Genomic DNA, 19,327 nt, shown 5'->3' with positions numbered 1-19,327 from the left:
TTGAAGTGTTCTTCTTTCTCCAGTTGCTTGAGATGTTCCATTAAGTTATTGACTTCCTCTCTTTCCGTTTTCTTGAGGAAGGCTTGCAGTGCTATAAATTTCCCTCTTAGGACTGCCTTTGCAGTATCCCAGAGGTTCATGTCTTGATTGTTGTTTTGTTCCAATAATATGGTGATTTCCTTCTTAATCTCTTCTATAACCCATGTATCCTTCAGCATAAGGTTGTTTAGCTTCCATGTTTTTGTATGGGTATGCAGGTTCCTGTTGTTATTTAGTTCAACTTTTATTCCATGATGGTCTGAGAAGATGCAAGGAATAATTTCTATTTTTTTAAATTTGCTGAGGTTAGATTTGTGGCCTAGGATGTGGTCGATTTTAGAGTATGTTCCGTGGGCTGATGAGAAGAATGTGTATTCAGTTTTTTTGGGATGAAATGTTCTGTAGATATCTGTTAAGTCCAGATGTTGAATGGTTGAGTTTAAATCTAAAATTTCTTTGCTTAGCTTCTTTTCGGAGGATCTATCCAGCACTGCTAAAGGGGTGTTAAAATCTCCAACTACTATGTAAGTGGTGGAAATCGAGTTGCTCATGTGTGTTAGAGTTTCTCTTATAAATTGAGGTGTGTTGTGGTTGGGTGCATAAATATTAATAATTGAAATCTCATCATATTGAGTATTACCTTTAACAAATATGAAGTGTCCATCTTTATCCTTAATTATTTTGGTTGGTTTAAAGCCTATCACGTCTGCGAACAGGACTGCAATGCCTGCTTTTTTCTGCTTTCCATTTACCTGGAATATAGATAACCATCCCTTCACCTTGAGTCTATATCTGTCTTTTAATGTAAGATGCAATTCTTGGATGCAGCAGATATCTGGCTTGAGTTTTTGTATCCAGTCCGCCAACCTATGCCTCTTTAGAGGACAATTTAAACCATTCACATTAATTGAGAGTATTGATAAGCCTTTCGAGGGACCGGTGGACATTTTTAATCCTTTTGTGACTGTGGAAGTTGGAATTTGATCAAAAATTTTTTGGGTGGGTTTACTTTTGTGGTGGAGAATTATGCTGGTCTTTATGGAGGATAGGTCTAAGAACATCCTGGAGAGCTGGTTTAGTTGTGGCAAATTTCTGCAACATGTGAATGTTGTTGAAGTAGTTAATTTCTCCATCATAAATGAAGCTCAGTTTAGCTGGGTACAGGATCCTGGGTTGAAAGTTATTTTGTTTTAGGAGATTAAATGTCGATGACCATCCTCTTCTAGCTTGAAAGGTTTCAGCAGAGAGATCTGTAGTTATTCTGATATTCTTCCCCTTGTAGGTAATGTTTTTCTTTCATCTGGCAGCTTTCAGAATTTTCTCCTTCATATTAATGTTAGTGAAATTAATTATGATGTGTCTGGGGGATGTCTTATTTGGGTTGAGTCATGCTGGAGTTCTGAAACTGTCTGCTATCTGAATTTTGGAATCTCTTGGCATGTCTGGAAAGTTCTCCTTCATAATCTCATGGAGAAGAGACTCTGTGCCTTGTGAAGCCACTTCATCACTTTTGGGGATCCCTATAAGACGAATATTGGTTTTCTTCAAATTATCCGAGAGCTCTCTGAGAGAGTGGTCTGTTTTTGCTCTCCATTTCTCTTCTTCTTTGAGGGTTTGGGAGCGTTCGAAAGCTTTGTCTTCAATGTCAGAAATCCTTTTTTCTGCTTGCTCCATTCTGTTACTGAGGGATTCTACTGTGTTTCTCAGATCTTTGAGGGATGCAACTTCTTGTCTCAATGTGTCGAAATCTTTGGTTATTTGGTCTTTGAAACTGTTGAATTCTTGAGATAACTTGGAATTCTCATTCGATGTTATTTGCTATCCAGATCCTGAATTCAATTTCTGACATCTCAGCTCTTTGTTTGTGCATGGGGTCTTGTGCTGTTTCTGCCCCATTGATCCTTGGGGGAGTTGATGTACTCTGATTATTCATATTTCCAGAGTTTTTCTGTTGATTTTGCTTCATGATTGCTTTTCACCATTGCCTCTGGCTGTCCTCAGTGTTGGGGAGGTGTCACTCCAAGATTAGACCTCAGCAGGATCACTCCCTTGTTGCTGGATCTTTGTAGGGAGTGACCCTGTGTAGTTCCTCTGGGGCTGCTCTAGCTAGGGAGTTCTGGTTGTTGAAGCAGCTCTGGTTTGTGACACACCCGGATCCAGGAACAGGGCTGGGGGTGGTGCGCATGGTTCTGGGATTGCCAGGTGCCCAGTTACTTTGGCACAGAGAGCCCAAAGCTCTAGCAGTCTCTGGCCAGGAGAAGAGCTCTGCGCAGAGGCAGGGAGGGCTCCAAAGGGCACACAGCTACCAGAGTCTCTGTCCAGATGAATGGGCTAGTGTGGAAGCTGGGAGGACACAGGAGAGAGGACGCAGGGTTGCATGGCTCCCGCAGTTCCTGGTCAGGGAATGCGGAGGCCCGGTGGGTGCGGGTGACTGGTCGGGGGTCGCTGCACAGCTCTTATGGAGGTCTGGGAGGCACCAAGCCCAGGAGTTTGAGGTTGCTATGAGCTGTGATGTCACGGCACTCTACCCAGGGCAACAGCCCAAGGCTCCAGTGTGCCAAAACTGTCTCACTCTGCCCCTAAGGATTAAGGCTGTAAGGCAGCTCAGTCCCTGCCTTTAGGCTGCTCAGTCAGTAGGTTACTTTGACCCACCCAATCCTTGCTCTGAGACCCTGAGGGCAGAGTTTGCTGGGGCAGTTCTTTCACAATGGCTTCCTGTGCCCAGCTCAGTGGCTCAGTCTGGGGCCCCAGACAATGCCCAAAGTTCTCCACACTCCTGCTCAAGCTCTCCCCAAGGCAGTTCAACTGAGTGCCTAGTCCAAGAACACCGAAACAGTTCACAGGTAAGGCCTTTCCAGTTTGCCGTCTCACTGCTGCTTGTACTTTTTGCCGGCGTGATTAGGTCGATCGAACACATACAACCACTTGCCAGTTTTCCACTGTTTTTGTCCTCTTGGGGTCCAGAAGTCCCTTGCTGTCTCCCTGTATCCTCAAAGGGATGATTATAGGTAGATCCCACCGGCCAGATATGCCTGGAGTCTTATCTCCCCAGACTCGCTGTTCCCAGTTGCAGGGAAGCTGTTACTCGGCCGCCATCTTTTATCTTTCCCCCCAAAATCATTTTTAAAGGGAAAATTCATAGCCGTAAATGCCCACCTTAAAAAGTTAGAAAAAATGACAAATAAACAACTTAATATCCCATTTCAAGGAACTACAAAAGGAAGAGTAAACCAAACCCAAAACAAGGAGAAGAAAAGAATGACAAATGTCAGAGCAGAATTAAATGAAATATAAAACAAAAAATAAAAAAGATCAGCAAAAAAATAAAGGTGGTTCCTTGAAAAAATAAACAAAATTGGTAGACTTTTTCCTGGGTGAACCAGGAGTAGAACAAAAAGGACTCAAATAAACTCAAACAGAAATAAAAAAGGAGATATTAAACTGATAGCACAGAAATACAAAACATTATCCATGAATAGTAATATCTACACACATAGACTAGAAAATGTAGAGAAAATAGACAAATTCCTGAAAACACACAACCTGCTACGACTCAATCAGGAAGAAACAGAACTCCTGAACAGACCAATATTGAGCAATGTGGTCTAAGCAATATTAATCAGTCTTTTGAGAACAACAACAACAAAGCCCTGAGCCAGATAGATTCATAGCCAAATTCTACCAGATTCATAAGGAAAAACTGTTATCCATACTGTAGAAATTATTCTATAACTTTGAGAAGGAGGTAATTACTCCCAACTCATTCTATGAAGCCACTATCACTATGATGCCAAAGCAAGGAAAGGACGCAACAAACTTACAGTCTAATATCCCTCACAAAAATAGAGGCCAAAGTTGTCAATAAAACACTAGGAAATGGAGTTCAGTATTACATAAAAAAATTAATACATGACAAAGTGGGCTTCATCCCAGGGATTCAAGGATGGTTCAATATTTGCAAATCAACATATGTGATTCATCACACAAACAGAAGTAGAAACAAAGGCCACACAATTATCTCAATAGATGCAGAAAAAGAATAGGACAAAATCTAGCATCCGTTCATGATAAAAACTCTCCAAAAACTAGGCCTAAAAAGAACATATCACAAACGCACAGGCAACATTATATTGAATGGGGAAAATGTTAAAAGCATTCCACTAAGAACTGGTACAAGACAAGGGTGCCCACAATCACCACCTCTATTCAACCCAGTTCTGGAAGTCAGCCAGAGCAATCAGGCAAAAGAAATAAATAAAAGGTATGTAAACAAGGAAAGAGGCAGTCAAAGTATCATTTTCTGCTTACAATATGATCCTGTATCTGGAAAACCCAAATTCTACCAAGAGGCTGCTGGAATTGATAAATAAATTCAGCAGAATTTCAGCTTACAAAAAGTCAAAGTACTAAAATCAGTAGTATTTCTATATACCATTAACAGTTAAGCTAAGACTCAAGTCAAAGACTCAACACCATTCACAATAGCTACAAGAAAATAAAATACATGGGAATATACTTAACCAAGGAGGTGAAGGGTCTCTACAAGGAGAACTATGAAACACTGAGGAAAGACATTGCAGATGATACAAACAAACGGACAGACATACCACACTCATGGACCAAGGGACCATCATTGTTTAAATGTCCATACTATCTATAGTGATTTGCAAATTCAATGCAATCCCCATCAAAATGCCAATGGCATATTACACATCTAGAAAAAATAATTTTATGCTCTGTTTAGAACTCCAAGTACCCAAAGCAATCTTAAGCAAAAAGTCAATCTGGAGGCTTCACGTTCCCAAACTTCAGACTATACTACGAGGCTAAAGTAACCAAAACAGCATGATAATGGTGCAAAAATTGGGACATGGAGCAGTGCAATACAATGAAGAACTCAGATATAAAACTATAGACCTACAGCCAACTGGTCTTTGATAAAGCAGACAACAACATATAGTAGTGAAAAGAAGTCTTGTTCACTTGGTGGTGCTGGAAGTCTGACAGCCACACTGAGAAGAATGGAACAGGATGCTGATCTCTCACTACTCACAAAAATTAATTCAAGTTAGACAAAAGTAAGGCAGGAAACCACAAGAATTTTAGAAGAAAATGCAGGGAACGCTCTTCATATTGGTCTAGGCAAAGAATTTATGACTAAGACCCTAATAGCAATTACAGCAACAACAAAATTTTAAAAAATGGGAATTTATTAATTTAGAAAGCTTTGTACAGTGAAAAAAATAATCAACAGAGTAATAGATGACCAACAGAATGGGAGAAAATATTCACAAACTATATGTCCAACAAGGGGCTAATATCTCATTACCATAAGGAACCCCAACAAATCAGCAAGAAAACAAACAACTCCATTAAAAAGTGGGCAAAAGAATGGAATTTTTTGAAAGGAAGGAAGAAAAATGGCTAACAAAACATATGAAAAAATGCTCACCATCACAAGTCATCAGGGAAATGCATATTAAAACCACGAAGAGCTATCTCCTATTCACGTTAGAATAGCTTTTCTTAAAAAGTCTGAAAACAGTAGATGCGGAGCTGGATTCAGAGAGAAAGCAGTGCTTATTCACTATTGGTGGGACTGCAAATTAGTATACCTTCTGTGGAAAATAGTATAGAGATTCTCAAAGAGCTAAAAGTAGATCTACAATTCAATCCAGCAATCCCACTGCTGGTCTACCCAAAAGAAAAGAAGTCATTTTATCAAAAAGACACTGGCACTCCAGTATTTGATGCAGCACAATTCACAATTGCAGAGATCGTGAAAGGCCAACAGTTCATGAATTTCTTAACAAAATGTGTATATGTATACCATGCGATACTGCTCAGCCATTTAAAAAATGGATAAATTCATGCTTTTTTTTTTTTTTTTAATCAGTTGAGAAGGAATTGGAGACCATTCTCCTAAACAAAGTATCTCAAGAATGGAAAAAGAAACAGCACATGTACTCTCTAATAAATTGGAACTAACTGATGGCATACCAGGGCACAGGGAGAACCGGAAGTAATTGGAAATCAAGCAGGGAGGAGAAAGTAAAAGGGGAGGAGCAGACCCATTGACAGTGAACACTGTTCATGGGATGGGCACGGTTATAACCCACGCCATGTAACAAAAACACTTGCACCCCTTAATATTTTAAAATTAAAAAACAACAACAAAATAATAAAAAGGCCAGGTGCAGTGGTTCATGTCTGTAATCCTAGCACTCTGAGAGGCCAAGGGGGTGGATTGCCTGAACTCAGAGTTTCGAGACTAACCTGAGCCAGAGCGAGACCTCCTCTCTAAAAATAGCCAGGAGTTGTGGAGGGCACCTGTAGTCCCAGCTACTTGGGAGACTGAGGCAAGAGAATAGCTTGAGCTGAAGAGTTTGAGATTGCTGTGAGCTGTGATGCCACAGCACCCTGCCCAGGGCGACAGAGTAAGACTCAGTCCAAAAAAAAAAAAAAGAAAGAAAGAAAAGAAAAAGGAAAGCAATAAAAAATTAAAAAGGAAAATGGGTGCTGTGAGTACAACTAGTAGTCTTTGCTTAAGGCCTCAATATTTACATTTATTTCCCAGAAGATGTTTCCGTGGCAGAGTATCCTCTTTCTAGGTAGTTTTTTTCAGCATATTGGCCTGGGGCAAAAGATTCCAGCCTCCGTGTATCCAAGCCAATGTAGTTGTTTCTGTTTAGTTGGCCATCTTGAACCAGAAGCCTCCCTAGGTGATTCTTAAAGTGCTGTGGAATTGCTTTAAGGATTTTATCAGAAAGCATATTTAATCTGTGTAAATAATCTTCTTAACCTTTATATCTGGCTTATATTTTGGGTTTCTTGGAGTAAGAATTTATCTGAAGAAAGCATTCCCTTCCTCTGCAGATACAAATGCTCTCTGGCCACTGTCAGCAAGTTCTGCCTTTACACTCTGCAGTCCTAGGTCCACTGTGAATTCCAGGGAGCAGTTCAATTGTGTAACTCACCGATGCAATTGCTGTTATTCTTCAGACTTCCTGGCACATCACTGGATAAGGAAAATCTTCAGCCTTCTTTTTCTGTTTGGTTTCAAGATAATCAATTCATGTTGTGATGTTATTGCCTACGGTAAAACATTTTGAGCCTGTATAATGCTTAGCTTTACCTGTGCTTACCAGGCCAGAGCCAAACACAATCTATAGTACAACACAACTCAGTTGTGCAGTAACAATCTTTTCTGTAATTTATCTCATCTTGTTCTACAGTCCTCATTTCTGCTGATGGTAGATTTTTTTAAATGCTTAATTTTACCCAATTATAGTTAACCTTCTTTTCCAATTTAAGATTATTGTTTTGTGCCAAATGTTTATTCAAGACAATGATCCAACTTTTAATCAGGAATATATATCTTCTGACACTTGACCTCCATCTACCTCTTCCTTCCCAAGACAGTACTGGGTGTAGGGGAAACGTAAGTATCCTCATGGAGGTGGGACAAGAGGCCTCTGTCCATGCGCTGGGTTCCTGGTGGAATTTACTGAGATGGTTTTCCTTCTGCTTGTTACTAGGAATCTGACAATAGGGTTCACTGAAATGCAGGCTGCTCTGTTTGATCTGGTCTTTTGGTCATTGTCCAAGTATTTTTCAGTACTAGGACATGTCTAGAGGCAAATGGTGGTGACACCCCTTTAGTTTATGACCTTTGTCTCATAACCCTAATCTTGGAGCTGAAAAATTTGTTGATGGAATATTTTCAACCATACATTTTTAATTGTATTCAATTGACGCCATGGTACTCTATTGAGGGTGACAAAGAGAGACTCTATCTCAATAAAAACAATAAAATAAAATAAAAATACCTTTACCCCTGCTATGGTTTGAATATGTCCCCCCAAATTCATGTGTTGAAAAGTAAGTTCAAGTATCAAGAGGAGGGGCCTATAAGAGGTGGGACCTTTAAGAGTGATTCTGATTTCACCCCCAATTTCCTATCTCTCTGTTTCACCAGCTTGCTACTCCTATCTGTCCTTCTCCCATAGAATGGTCCTGCCAGATGCTGCTGTTGCCATGCCCTTGGACTTCCCAGCCTCCAGGACCAGGAGCCAAATAAATTTCTTTTCTTTATAAATTATTCAGTCTGTGGTATTCTGTTATAGTAACGGTATACTGGCTAAACCAGCCCCTTACCTCATATCATAAAGTTCAAGATGAGTAATAGACCCAAATATAAATGATATAATCCCAAGATCAGAGATGTTGGCATGGATGTGGAGAAAAGGGAACACTTCTACACTGCTGGTGGGAATGCAAATTAATACATTCCTTTTGGAAAGATGTTTGGAGAACACTTAGAGATATAAAAATAGATCTGCCATTCAATCCTATAATTCCTCTACTAGGCATATACCCAGAAGACCAAAAAAATCACATCATAACAAAGATATTTATACCAGAATGTTTATTGCAGCCCTATTCATAACTGCTAAGTCATGGAAAAAGCCCAAGTGACCATTGATCCACGAATGTATTAATAAATTGTGGTATATGTACACCATGGAATATTATGCAGCCTTAAAGAAAGATGGAGACTTTACCTCTTTCATGTTTACATGGATGGAGCTGGAATATATTCTTCTTAGTAAAGTATCTCAAGAATGGAAGAAAAAGTATCCAATGTACTCAGCCCTACTATGAAACTAATTTATGGCTTTCACATGAAAGCTATAACCCAGTTATAACCTAAGAATAGGGCGGAGGGAGGGGGATTGGTGGAATTACACCTGCGGTGCATCTTACAAGGGTACATGTGAAACTTAGTAAATGTAGAATGTAAATGTTTTAACACAATAACTAAGAAAATGCCAAGAAGGCTATGTTAACCAGTGTGATGAAAATGTGTCAAACAGTCTATAAAACCAGTGTATGGTGCCCCATGATCGCATTAATGCACACAGCTATGATTTAACAAAAAAAAAAAAGAAAGAAAGAAAGAAAGAAAACAAATATAAATGATATATCAATAAAATTTCTAGGGTAAAACAAAAGAATAGCCTTATGACTTTGAGATAGGCAAAATTTTATTAAACAAGGTGGAAAAGCTATAAAACATAAAAGAAAAGGGGCAGCACCTGTGGCTCAGAGGAGTAGGGTGCCGGTCCCATATGCCAGAGGTGGCAAGTTCAAACCCAGCCCCAGCCAAAAACTGCAAAAAATAAAATAAAATAAACCATAAAAGAAAATGTAGGTAAATTTCACAAAGTTTGTCTTACCTCATGAGCCTCATCCTGGGCCCGGGGCCATCAGGGCATGACATTGTCAGTGCACCACACCCTAGAGCAGGGGGCCTCAAACTATGGCCTGTGGGCCACATGCGGCCCGCTGAGGACATTGATCCAGCCCTCCGGGTGTTTTTGCCACCGCTGCCTGTCCTGCTACAGTGCGCATGTGTGGAATGTGTGCTGCACTCTCCGACTCCCTCCTCTCTGTCTCTCGACTCCTCCTCTCAGTCTCGGGAGGAACTGATGCACACTTGCATGGCTTGTTAGGACTAGCAGTGACAAATATGGAACCAGACATTGACCATCTCATTAGCCAAAAGCAGGCCCATAGTTCCCATTGAAATACTGGTAAGTTTGTTGATTTAACTTTCGTTGTTCTTCATTTTAAATATTGTATTTGTTACCGTTTTTTTGTTTTTTAATTCAAAATAAGATATGTGCAATGTGCATAGGAATTTGTTCATAGTTGTTTTTTTTTTTTGAACTATAGTCCGGCCCTCCAATGGTCTGAGGGACAGTGAACTGGCCCCCTGTTTAAAAAGTTTGAGGACCCCTGCCCTAGAGACTCCATTCTATGAGTGGGGCTGAGCTAAAGAAGGGAACATTTGACTGCGTGTGCCAGGGACTTAGGGCTTAGCTTCAGCAATGGGTAGTTGGGAGCAGGATGAAAAGTGCAGAAGTGCTGTTCCTCCCAGAAGGAAAGTCCTTTGCCTGGAGCTGTGAGACAGACAGTCCTGTGTTCCCGCCTGCTGCAGTTTCTTCACTGAAGTGGGAAAAGGGAGAGGAGTGGTTTTAATTCCAATTCCACAGGCTCTTAACTTTCTTATTAAATTTTCATAGATTTTCTTGAATAGATATTTCTTCACTTGTTTATCCAGAGGACCATTTTCAGAGCCTTTAAATGATTGCTTAAAAAAAAACAAAAAACAAAAAACCTTTTTTTCCTGCCAGTTTCATGGGGGGATAGATCGGTGGAGCTCTCACACTGTCTGGAGGACTGTACCAGGGGTGCAGTTTTGGAAATGTCTGGTGTTCAGTCTGTTTGAACCCACGTCTGGTTTTCTGTTTTCTATTTGTTATATTCAATTTGTTAGTACTATGCAGTTGGGGTAGATGCTGTGTGTTAAAGTCTGAAACTTTATGGTTCATCTTTATTAAAATTTGGGTTAGCTTTTTTTTTACATCTGTGCATAGGGACTTAGAGAAGACTGAATGGGAGACTAGTTAGAGAGGGTTGGTACAGAGGTTGGCTTAGTGTAGTTGCCTGATACGTGGCAAGAAATAATAACACCTAGCTCTTCTTTCTTCTAGGCTCTTCCTCCACTTCCCTACATAACAGTCCCCTCCCCACCCCATACCTATTTCAGTTCCTACATCCCAGCTTGAGGTGGACAGACTCCAGGGTGGCTCCTATCCTCACCTTTGCATTCATGCTCTTATGCCCTCCCTCTCCCCCACCCTCAGCAAGGTGGATGAACGACTTGCTTTTAACCAATATAATTTGTTAAAGGTGGTGGACTATACACGTTTCGATGCATGTGATTGTGTTACATAAGACACAACACAGATCTTTAAAGGAGATTCTCTCTCTTGCTGACTTTGATGAAGGAAGATACCACGTGGTAAGAAACTGTTGACCTCCTCTAACAGTTGGCAAGAAGAAACTGAGGCTGTCAATCTAGTGGCCTGCAGAACAGGGAATGTTGCCAACGTGGGAACCTGGAGGATGATCCTTCCCCAGCTGAGCCTCACATGTGACCATAGCCCTGGCTGACGTTTTACTTCAGCCTTGTAGGATCCTAAGCAGAGCACCTGGCTAAACCATGCCCAGATATGGGACACACAAGATTACGAGATAAGAATTGTGTGTTGTTTTGTGCTACTAAGTTCTGATAATATTGTTATGCAACAGTGAGTAACTAATAGAGATCTTTATTCATGCAGATAATCAGTACAGTATCTTGAGGGGAAAAGGGTTATTATTATATGGACGTTTTGGATTCTTTAAATTCTGGAGAAGCAAACATTTACTGTTTTTATTAATGGTGCTGTTGAAAACATTTCTCAAAGGCAAAGCAAATGCTATCATCATTCTAAGTAATAATATCTAATGCTGAATAAACTGATTTTATAATCTCTTAAACTTCAAGAGTTTTCTGGCATTATGATGCATATTGGGAATGCTTGGCAGTGGAGAGGCACCTATAGTTTGTTTGTTTTTTAATTTGTGGTTAAAAAAGTAACAAAATTCGTCATCGTAACCATTTTTAATGTGCAGTGTAGTTGTGCTAAATGTATTCACATTGTTATGAAACAGAGCGCTTCCCCTCTGCCCCTGGTGACTACCATTCCACTTGCCGTTTACTGGTATTTGACTGCCATAGATGCCTCAGATGAGCAGAATCACACGGTATTTGTCTTTTCTTCTTTGGATTATTTCACTTAGCATTAGTGTCTTCAAGATTCATCCATGTTGCACCGTGTGACAGGATTTCCTTCCTTTTCAGGGCTGAATACAGCTGTGTTTTACTCTCAAGTATTTCAAGTGTAAAGAAGAGTATCAAAAAACTGAAAAGATTTTTTTGTTTTTTTGAGACAGAGTCTCACTATGTCGCCCTCAGTAGAGTGTCTTAGCGTCACAGCTCACAGCAACCTCAAACTCTTGGGTTCAAGGTATTCTCTTGCCTCAGCCTCCCAAGTAGCTGGGACTACAGGTGCCTGCCACAATGTCTGGCTATGTTTAGAGATGAGGTTTTGCTCTTGGTCAGGAGGGTCTGGAACTCCTAAGCTCAGGCGATCCACCTGCCTTGGCATCCCAGAGTGCTGGGTCTACAGGTGTGAGCCACTGAGCCTGGTCTGAAAAGATTTTTTTTATAGTAAGAAATGCTAATTACAAACTACCCAAAGCTCTCTTTGACCCAGGGATATATGGGGTAATAGGACATTATGAGTAGGCACATATTGTTAGACCAAACAAGTTGGCTAACAATTTGTTAGAGTTCTCTTTTCCATTCTTTGGTTAGTTGTTCTGTAACAGGGCTTGGTAGAAATGACAATATAACATATATGAAATACACAGTATTATTTATAATTTCTTTTAAAAATTAAATCACTGTTTCTATATGGTAACTGCTGAATAAAATAGATAATTCTATATAATTATATAAAAATACAATTACAACACAGAAGGAAGATAATATTTTATAAGAAGATAATATTTTTGTAAATAAGCATGCAGGGAGTTATAAACTGTTGGGCTTCACTCCTATTGTTAACTTATACACATGCAAAATAAATGTGAAAAACAACTGTTTTGAAATACCACTTCTTATGTTATGCTTAAGTCAAAATGATCTGATAAATCAATGGCTTGCCATTAAGCATTCTCAGCTATAAAATTTATTGTACTTATGCTGTTTAATTTCACTGCGTGGAAGAGAATCAAACTACAAGCTCCTTTTCTACTGTTTTTCTCTTCTTCCAAACTCATCCCATTCTCCTCCTACGATACTTCTTTCCTTTGAAAAGGGAACCACATAAGAATTTTTTTCTGGAGGAACTAAACTGCTTCCCAGGATTAGTACAGAAATATACAGATTCAATTAAAAAAAGCTTTCAAAGATGACCTTTGTATATATAAGAGACAATCCAAATGTGAAATCCTATAACTTTATAAGATTGTTTTATTTGGTTTATTGAATCAATTTCTTTTCATTTTGACTTTCCATTTTAGTGTCTAGTCTAATAAAGCACAGTTGTGCAGATTTCATACATGGACCCCACTTAGCTTAAGGAATAAAGTCAATTGTTGCCTCATGTTGATTGTTACAGTAACTGCTTGGAGATAAGATTAGATGGAATGTCCAGTTCTCATAAGATTTTCTTACCATTTTTAAATAGTCTACATTGAATTTTTAGAAATTATTTCAACCATATCTTGGATCACACTTGGATCATGATTATACTGGCCAACTAAAGTACATCTTTAAAAATAAAATGTTCTATTTGGCAGGCAGCTGGCTACATGGCCATTTATGTGTTTTTTATTTAAAGAAAAAATGTAAGAGATTTTCTAAGGTGGCTTCCTCTGTACCCTAAGCTTTTATTCTTTGAAAAATGCATGAGTGCTTTCCTTTGGAAATGATGTAGCCTACACATATTTTATAAAAATCACAGAATGTGGGAGTATGGACAATTTATTATACATCTGAGAACACCAGAAATCATGATGTTTGATGTCATAGAGTCTAAAATAGCCTATGATATAAGCCTGTCCCAACGTCCTGTAGGTGACACCATAGTCCAAGTGTGTTCGTCTTCCTTCAGTGGCAGCCATTTAGTCAGCTGTGTTCATTCACTGCCCCTTTGAGGAGTTACGCTGTAGCCGGCATATGGGGAGAGATAAAGGGAGGCTTCACGTCACATCACAAGGCCTTCAACGTCTTTGCAATCTCGTATCAGGCACTGCTAGGAAGGCTATGACAAATATGTCTGATTATACTTGGCAGAGAGGGTGCTTGAACATGTCCTATTTCCTTATTGTGTATCAATGTAATGGAAATAAAAGAGGTAAGACGTGGATAATGAACTTTGGAGTGAAGACTGCTAGAATGAGTTTTGAACTCAATTTTGAGAGAAAAGAGGTTTCTGTTAGGGAAAAATGGCAAGCATGTGGCTTGAGCTGAGAGTGTCTGAGGCAGTTGCCTAGACACAGAGCCATTTGGCATGGGACCCGAAAGCCTAAGTGCAGAATTTGAATCTGAGTTTGGAGAAGTACTGAAAACCACCCTAAGCAGAGATATGCAAAAGTCAGAGTTGACAAGAAAGCTCTTTGTGGCTGTGATTAAGGTGAGTTGGATGAGGAAGGGATTCTGTGGGCAGGGAGGCTGGCACCATGGTGGATAGGAACGGCGATTGAGGCTGGGACTTGGGCTACTGCTACAAAATTAAAAATTAATTTTGAATTAATAATCAGTTAATTCACCTTGGGGTGGGGGCTTTGTGACTTCCCTCAACTTAATATCCAAATGTTGCATTGAAAAATCCCAAGAAAAAAGATTACCAAACATTTTTGCCTGTTGTCATAGATACTTCAAGACTGAAAGGAGAAAAAAATATAATTCAAAGAGAACGCAAGATGGCAGCAGTAATATCATATAAAGAGAAAGACTGAGGACAAAAAAAAAACATTTGAAATTATTTTTAAACTAAAAAACACAGGGCACTTTATTCTTGATGTGCTGAATTTCCTTCCGGTACAAAGATTAGACATTGGTTTCATGCTTCACAGCACATGTGAAGTTCATTCTGACTAGAGTAGAAATCCTACCCCATTACATGTGATTGTTTCCTAAAATAAAGCTGTTGCTGTTTTCTGCAGATTCCTGTTCCTCTGTGTTATCTGAGGCAGAAGAGTTCTGCATGGTGCAAATTTGCTTTAAATGTTCCACCATCGCTTTTTCTTCCTCTTCCAGTGTTTCATCCTTTCTCATTTCCCACCTAAAAGAAAAATCACATCTTAGCATTTTTGTCACTTTCAAACTATGAGTCCACACTCAGTTTTTCAAGGCTTGAATTATAGTCACTGATTTATTTATTTATTTATGTATTTATTTATTTATTATTAAATCATAGCTGTGTACACTGATATATTGAAGTATCTATTTCTCCTGTTGATTTCCACTGGCGGCCTCTGGGGCAACACCCTCCATACACACCATCTCTGCAGAGTCAAATCAGCTCCACTCCAGGATAGTTTTATAGTCTTGTTTCAAATGAGGCCTCTTTATTTTCTGTATTTAAAAAATACATATCCCCACAAATACACACATACGCATAAACAAAATATTTTTCCGTCACTGATATTAGTGGCTTTAAGTTGCAGGGAGGTTTGCCAGGAAGACCTTAGCAGAGAGAAGAACATCAAGCTAAATTGGACATACCTCAAGGGCAGGTCAGTCTAGTCCCAGAAATAAGATCAGATTTGAAGGAATCAAGTTACATAACCCAAGAAAAGCAGCAAATTGTTAGCAAGTTTCCAAAGTACATTTACCAAAAAAAAAAAAAAAAAAGAGAGAGAGAGACAGAAAGTGATCAAAGACTTTCTAATTCTAGGTGATTAGGACAAATTATAGAACAAAATGATAATTAGATAATCCAGAACTAGGTACATATGCATACCATCCTGCAAAGCAAATATTACCACAATAACCCAAGTACACTTAACCTTTCCTTCCTGTATTTCTTCATGTATTTATAGAATATTCATGTTAAACTGAAATCCTCACAAGGAGGAAAATAAAAAATAGAAAATACCTACTTACAAGCCCATATAGCACTAACTATGGGGTCAGCATCATTTAAAAAACTTGACATACCACTCTTTAAATTCTCGAAAGAAAATGACAAATGACATTATTCCCAACTGAGGTACATAATGTTCAAGTCACTTGCTTGAGTATCTTTGAATTTGAGTTTGGAGAGTCGGGTTCTGAAGTCTGGGCCTGGAAATGCAGTAACAACCACAGTTTAAAAACTACTCTATATCTACTCTATATTATTGTTAAAATAGTTTCAATATTTCACTTTCTGAAAGATGTTGCTTGAATTGTGTTAGATATTAAATAAAAGAGCTATTTAAGAATCATGTAATCTTTAAAAAAATCCAAACATAAGAAATTAGGTTTGTCTTTTTCCCCCTCTCTTATACAGGTGCTAATATTGTCTGAGGAAATGAATTATTTTATGAATGTCAACAGAATAAAATATGTAATATGCATATAAATATTTTGATCATTGTCTCTACTTGTGAAAATTGAAAGTTCAGTCTCTGCTTCATTAAAAATCTGTATAATTAATGTAATTTAAATGAATTGTATACATAATAGAATTCATGATAAGGATTTTTGCAGCTTCATGACAATTATAGGCACTTCACAGTATAATTGAGCTGTTAGTAATGAATGATATTAGGCAAAGTTATTTATCTACCACAACCTTATTATATTTGCTTTGTGATTATTAAGAAGAAATCATTTCAAACCAGGGTAAGAAATAATGACAAAGATGAATGAAAAAATAATAGTGGAATTACATTTTCCCTAATAATTTTACTCTTATTGACTGAAAGTATCAGAGATTTGAAATGTATGTTTATCTTAAGTATTGCTACATCTCACATCTGTAAGTTCTGAAGAGAAGTTTATTTTTAATTCCATCATGGTTGTAGGTTTTGTGAACGCAATGTAAAAACGACAGTCAAGACATGATTGCAAGAGGGACTTTACCTAACAAATGCAATCAGTGTAACCTGGCTTATTGTACCCTCAATGAATCCCCAACAATAAAAACAAACAAACAAACCAAAAAAAAAAAAAATGACAGTCAATTCTTTAAAAAAAAAAAACTATTGGAAGAGAAAATAATTTATCAACTTTTAAACACAATTGAATGAGCAATCTGTCCAAAGTCTCTATCCCTAGTTTTCTTTAATATATTTAATATCTGTGATGGAAACATATCCCTACAGAAACAAGAAAATTGAGGGAACCAACACATTCTGGTTCTCCTGGAAAAGCATTATGAGGTGATCAGATTTTTGTTTTCCTGGTTTTGATGGCCTGCCCTTTTGCCCTTTTGCTGAATTTTCCACCTGCCTACTCTATGGTAAGAGCACAGCAACCTGGCCCTGACTTCAGCTGGTGGTAGTGACTAGGTTGTAGCTTAGACAGTGATGGGCAGCAAAATCCCATGAGACCCTGTGTACTATCTTCCAGAATGAGTTCCATCTGCATGCCTCCTCGGCAGGTAGATGTGGGGCCGTGGCCTATTTCTACCAAGTCCCTTTTCTTATCCAAATGCAGCAAGATCTCTAAAACCTAGTTTGAGGTACTCTAATACAGCGATTTGCAACCAGTGTACAAGGAGAGGATCTTAGTGGTGTCATGAAAAATTTTAAAGATCGTTAATTAAATTATTTTTGAAAGAAGTTCAAAATACAGTAAGCGTACTCTTTTTTTTTTTTTTTACTCCTTTTTTGTTTTGAGCAACATAATTTAAGTGTGCCATGGAAGTTTAACTATAGGTTCAAGTGTGCCCTGAGATAAAAAAGGCTGGAAAGCACTGCTCTAGCAGAATCCCCCATCGCTGCCTTCCTTGTCACTGCACTGATTGATTTGGCTGTTCTCAATCTTCAAACATCTTCCTGGACTGATACACACATTGACGCATGAACTGAGGTTTCTGCCTGCTACTGTGTAAGTTCTATTAATATTAACTAATCTTACACAGAGCTTTTCCTAGTGCCAGACCATGGGCTAAGAGCTTTCTATTCTGCTCACCTCAATGAGCAACTGTTGATTTGTGGTTCCTACAATGAGACCTTGAGCTATGCAAAATAAAATGGCTGCATTTCAGTGAATAACTGTTCAGTGTCATAGAATCTTATATTTATGTGGGGGGAGGTTTGTGGATGGCTGTGTGTGAGCCAACCAGGAGAGCCACACTTGGGGACGTGCATGGTTAAGCATGAGGTATGTCCTTGGTATCACAGGTCCGGGCTGTCACAGAAACAAGTCTTGGGTGACTTACACTATAGGAAGGAGCAGTCAACACCAGACAGATGAGGAGGGCCAGTCTGGAGTGTGAGAAGTTCTCTGGGGTATTACTACCAGGAGAAGAGGTACTACTACTACTACTACTCCTACTACTACTGGGAGAAAAACATTTAAAATCTTGGAAATCAAGTGTTTTAAATAAGAGCACAGGCCTTGGAATCACTCTGGCTTTTGATTGAATCCAAACCTATCACTCACTAATTGAATCACCTCAGGCAAGTTTCTCTCCTCTGCTGTGGCTCAAGGTCCTCTCCAGGAAGTAGGGTCAGACTGGACACAGGCCTGCTGGTCTGCATATTGTCTGCTGCTCATCTCAAGCAAAATGTCAGAATTTAGTAGTTGCAGTTGAAACCAACTGAGACTAGACATCTGGCAAAGCTTAACCTATTTGCTATTTGGACTTTTACAGAGAAAGTTTGCCAACTTCTTCTGTAGCATGGCCATTCTTACTAGGGTGACACTGCCTCCCTATGGGGAAATGTGGAGGGCATTTGGGGACGACATTGTGTCTAGGGAATGTTGCTACCAGGACCCAGGAAACAGAGAAGGTGACCTATTTGATATGCAACAATCCCACTCATTGAAGAGTTGTCTTCCCAAATGTCCGCCCTGTTCAGACTAGCCCAGTCAATGTTGCTCTTCTTTCTCTACAGTCTCTTTGCTGTATTTTTCAAATTCAGACTGTAATGATGGCATTTGATCATATTATTGGCATTTCTCCTGAAACACCAATAAACGTACTAGAATATAAAAATGTTGAAATAAGCCTGTTCAATGTTATTAAACATTTACATAGCACTTTCTATTTACAGAATGCTTTACAATTACTTATTAGTTAATTGTGTTGTTAAACAACATTAACCATCTGGCCAGATCATTGATTTAAAACTGTCCTCCCAGTTGGTAGCTGAGAAGTGAAAAATGAAGTCACATTGGGTTTTGTTCTTCTAGAAAGAACCTGTTTTTCCTTCTTTCTTCTGGCACGCAGTGCAGACTGACTCAGAAGGACGTTCAAATTAGAGGAGCAAATAACATCTCTGCTCTCTTTCTACTGTTGTGCACCAGTGGGCCTCTCTCAGGTTAAGTCTGAGACCACCGTCTCTTTTCCCTTGGCAAGTCCCACATCTGCTTCCACCTGTTCAGGTGATGTCTCATATCTGTAATTCTTTTGTGTCTCATTCTATAATCCAGCATCTTTAAACTTCACTTTTGTCCAAAGCTCTCTAATTCAACTTCTTGATGTCATTTTTACTCCAACTCCAATTGTATTAATAATATTAAAATACATAGAGGGTGCCAAAAATGTATACACATTTTAAGAAAAGATAAAACTGTATTGAAATCCTCAAGTCACATTTGAGTTCAGCAATTAGAAGAGATACAAGACACAAAATGCCAAATAACAAATGCTACTGGTGTGTGTTG

General features: G+C 38.9%; 1 protein-coding gene across 7 annotated transcripts in view; it reads right to left on the bottom strand.

The window, feature by feature from the left end:
- Window positions 1-14,517: 14,517 nt before the first annotated feature.
- The window catches only part of KIAA0825 (KIAA0825 ortholog), a 498,502-nt gene continuing 493,692 nt past the window's right edge, over window positions 14,518-19,327 (bottom strand). For all 7 annotated transcript variants that reach the window (XM_053586527.1, XM_053586532.1, XM_053586534.1 and 4 more), the window contains one exon: window positions 14,518-14,786. In XM_053586527.1, coding sequence (XP_053442502.1) covers window positions 14,621-14,786 — 166 coding nt within the window. In that variant the 3' untranslated portion in view covers window positions 14,518-14,620. The remainder of the gene's footprint in view (window positions 14,787-19,327) is intronic.

Source organism: Nycticebus coucang, chromosome 1, assembly GCF_027406575.1.
Source record: "Nycticebus coucang isolate mNycCou1 chromosome 1, mNycCou1.pri, whole genome shotgun sequence".
NCBI classification, from domain to species: domain Eukaryota; kingdom Metazoa; phylum Chordata; class Mammalia; order Primates; family Lorisidae; genus Nycticebus; species Nycticebus coucang.
Note: the sequence above shows the minus strand (reverse complement) of the source record. Positions and strands in the feature narration are given on the sequence as shown.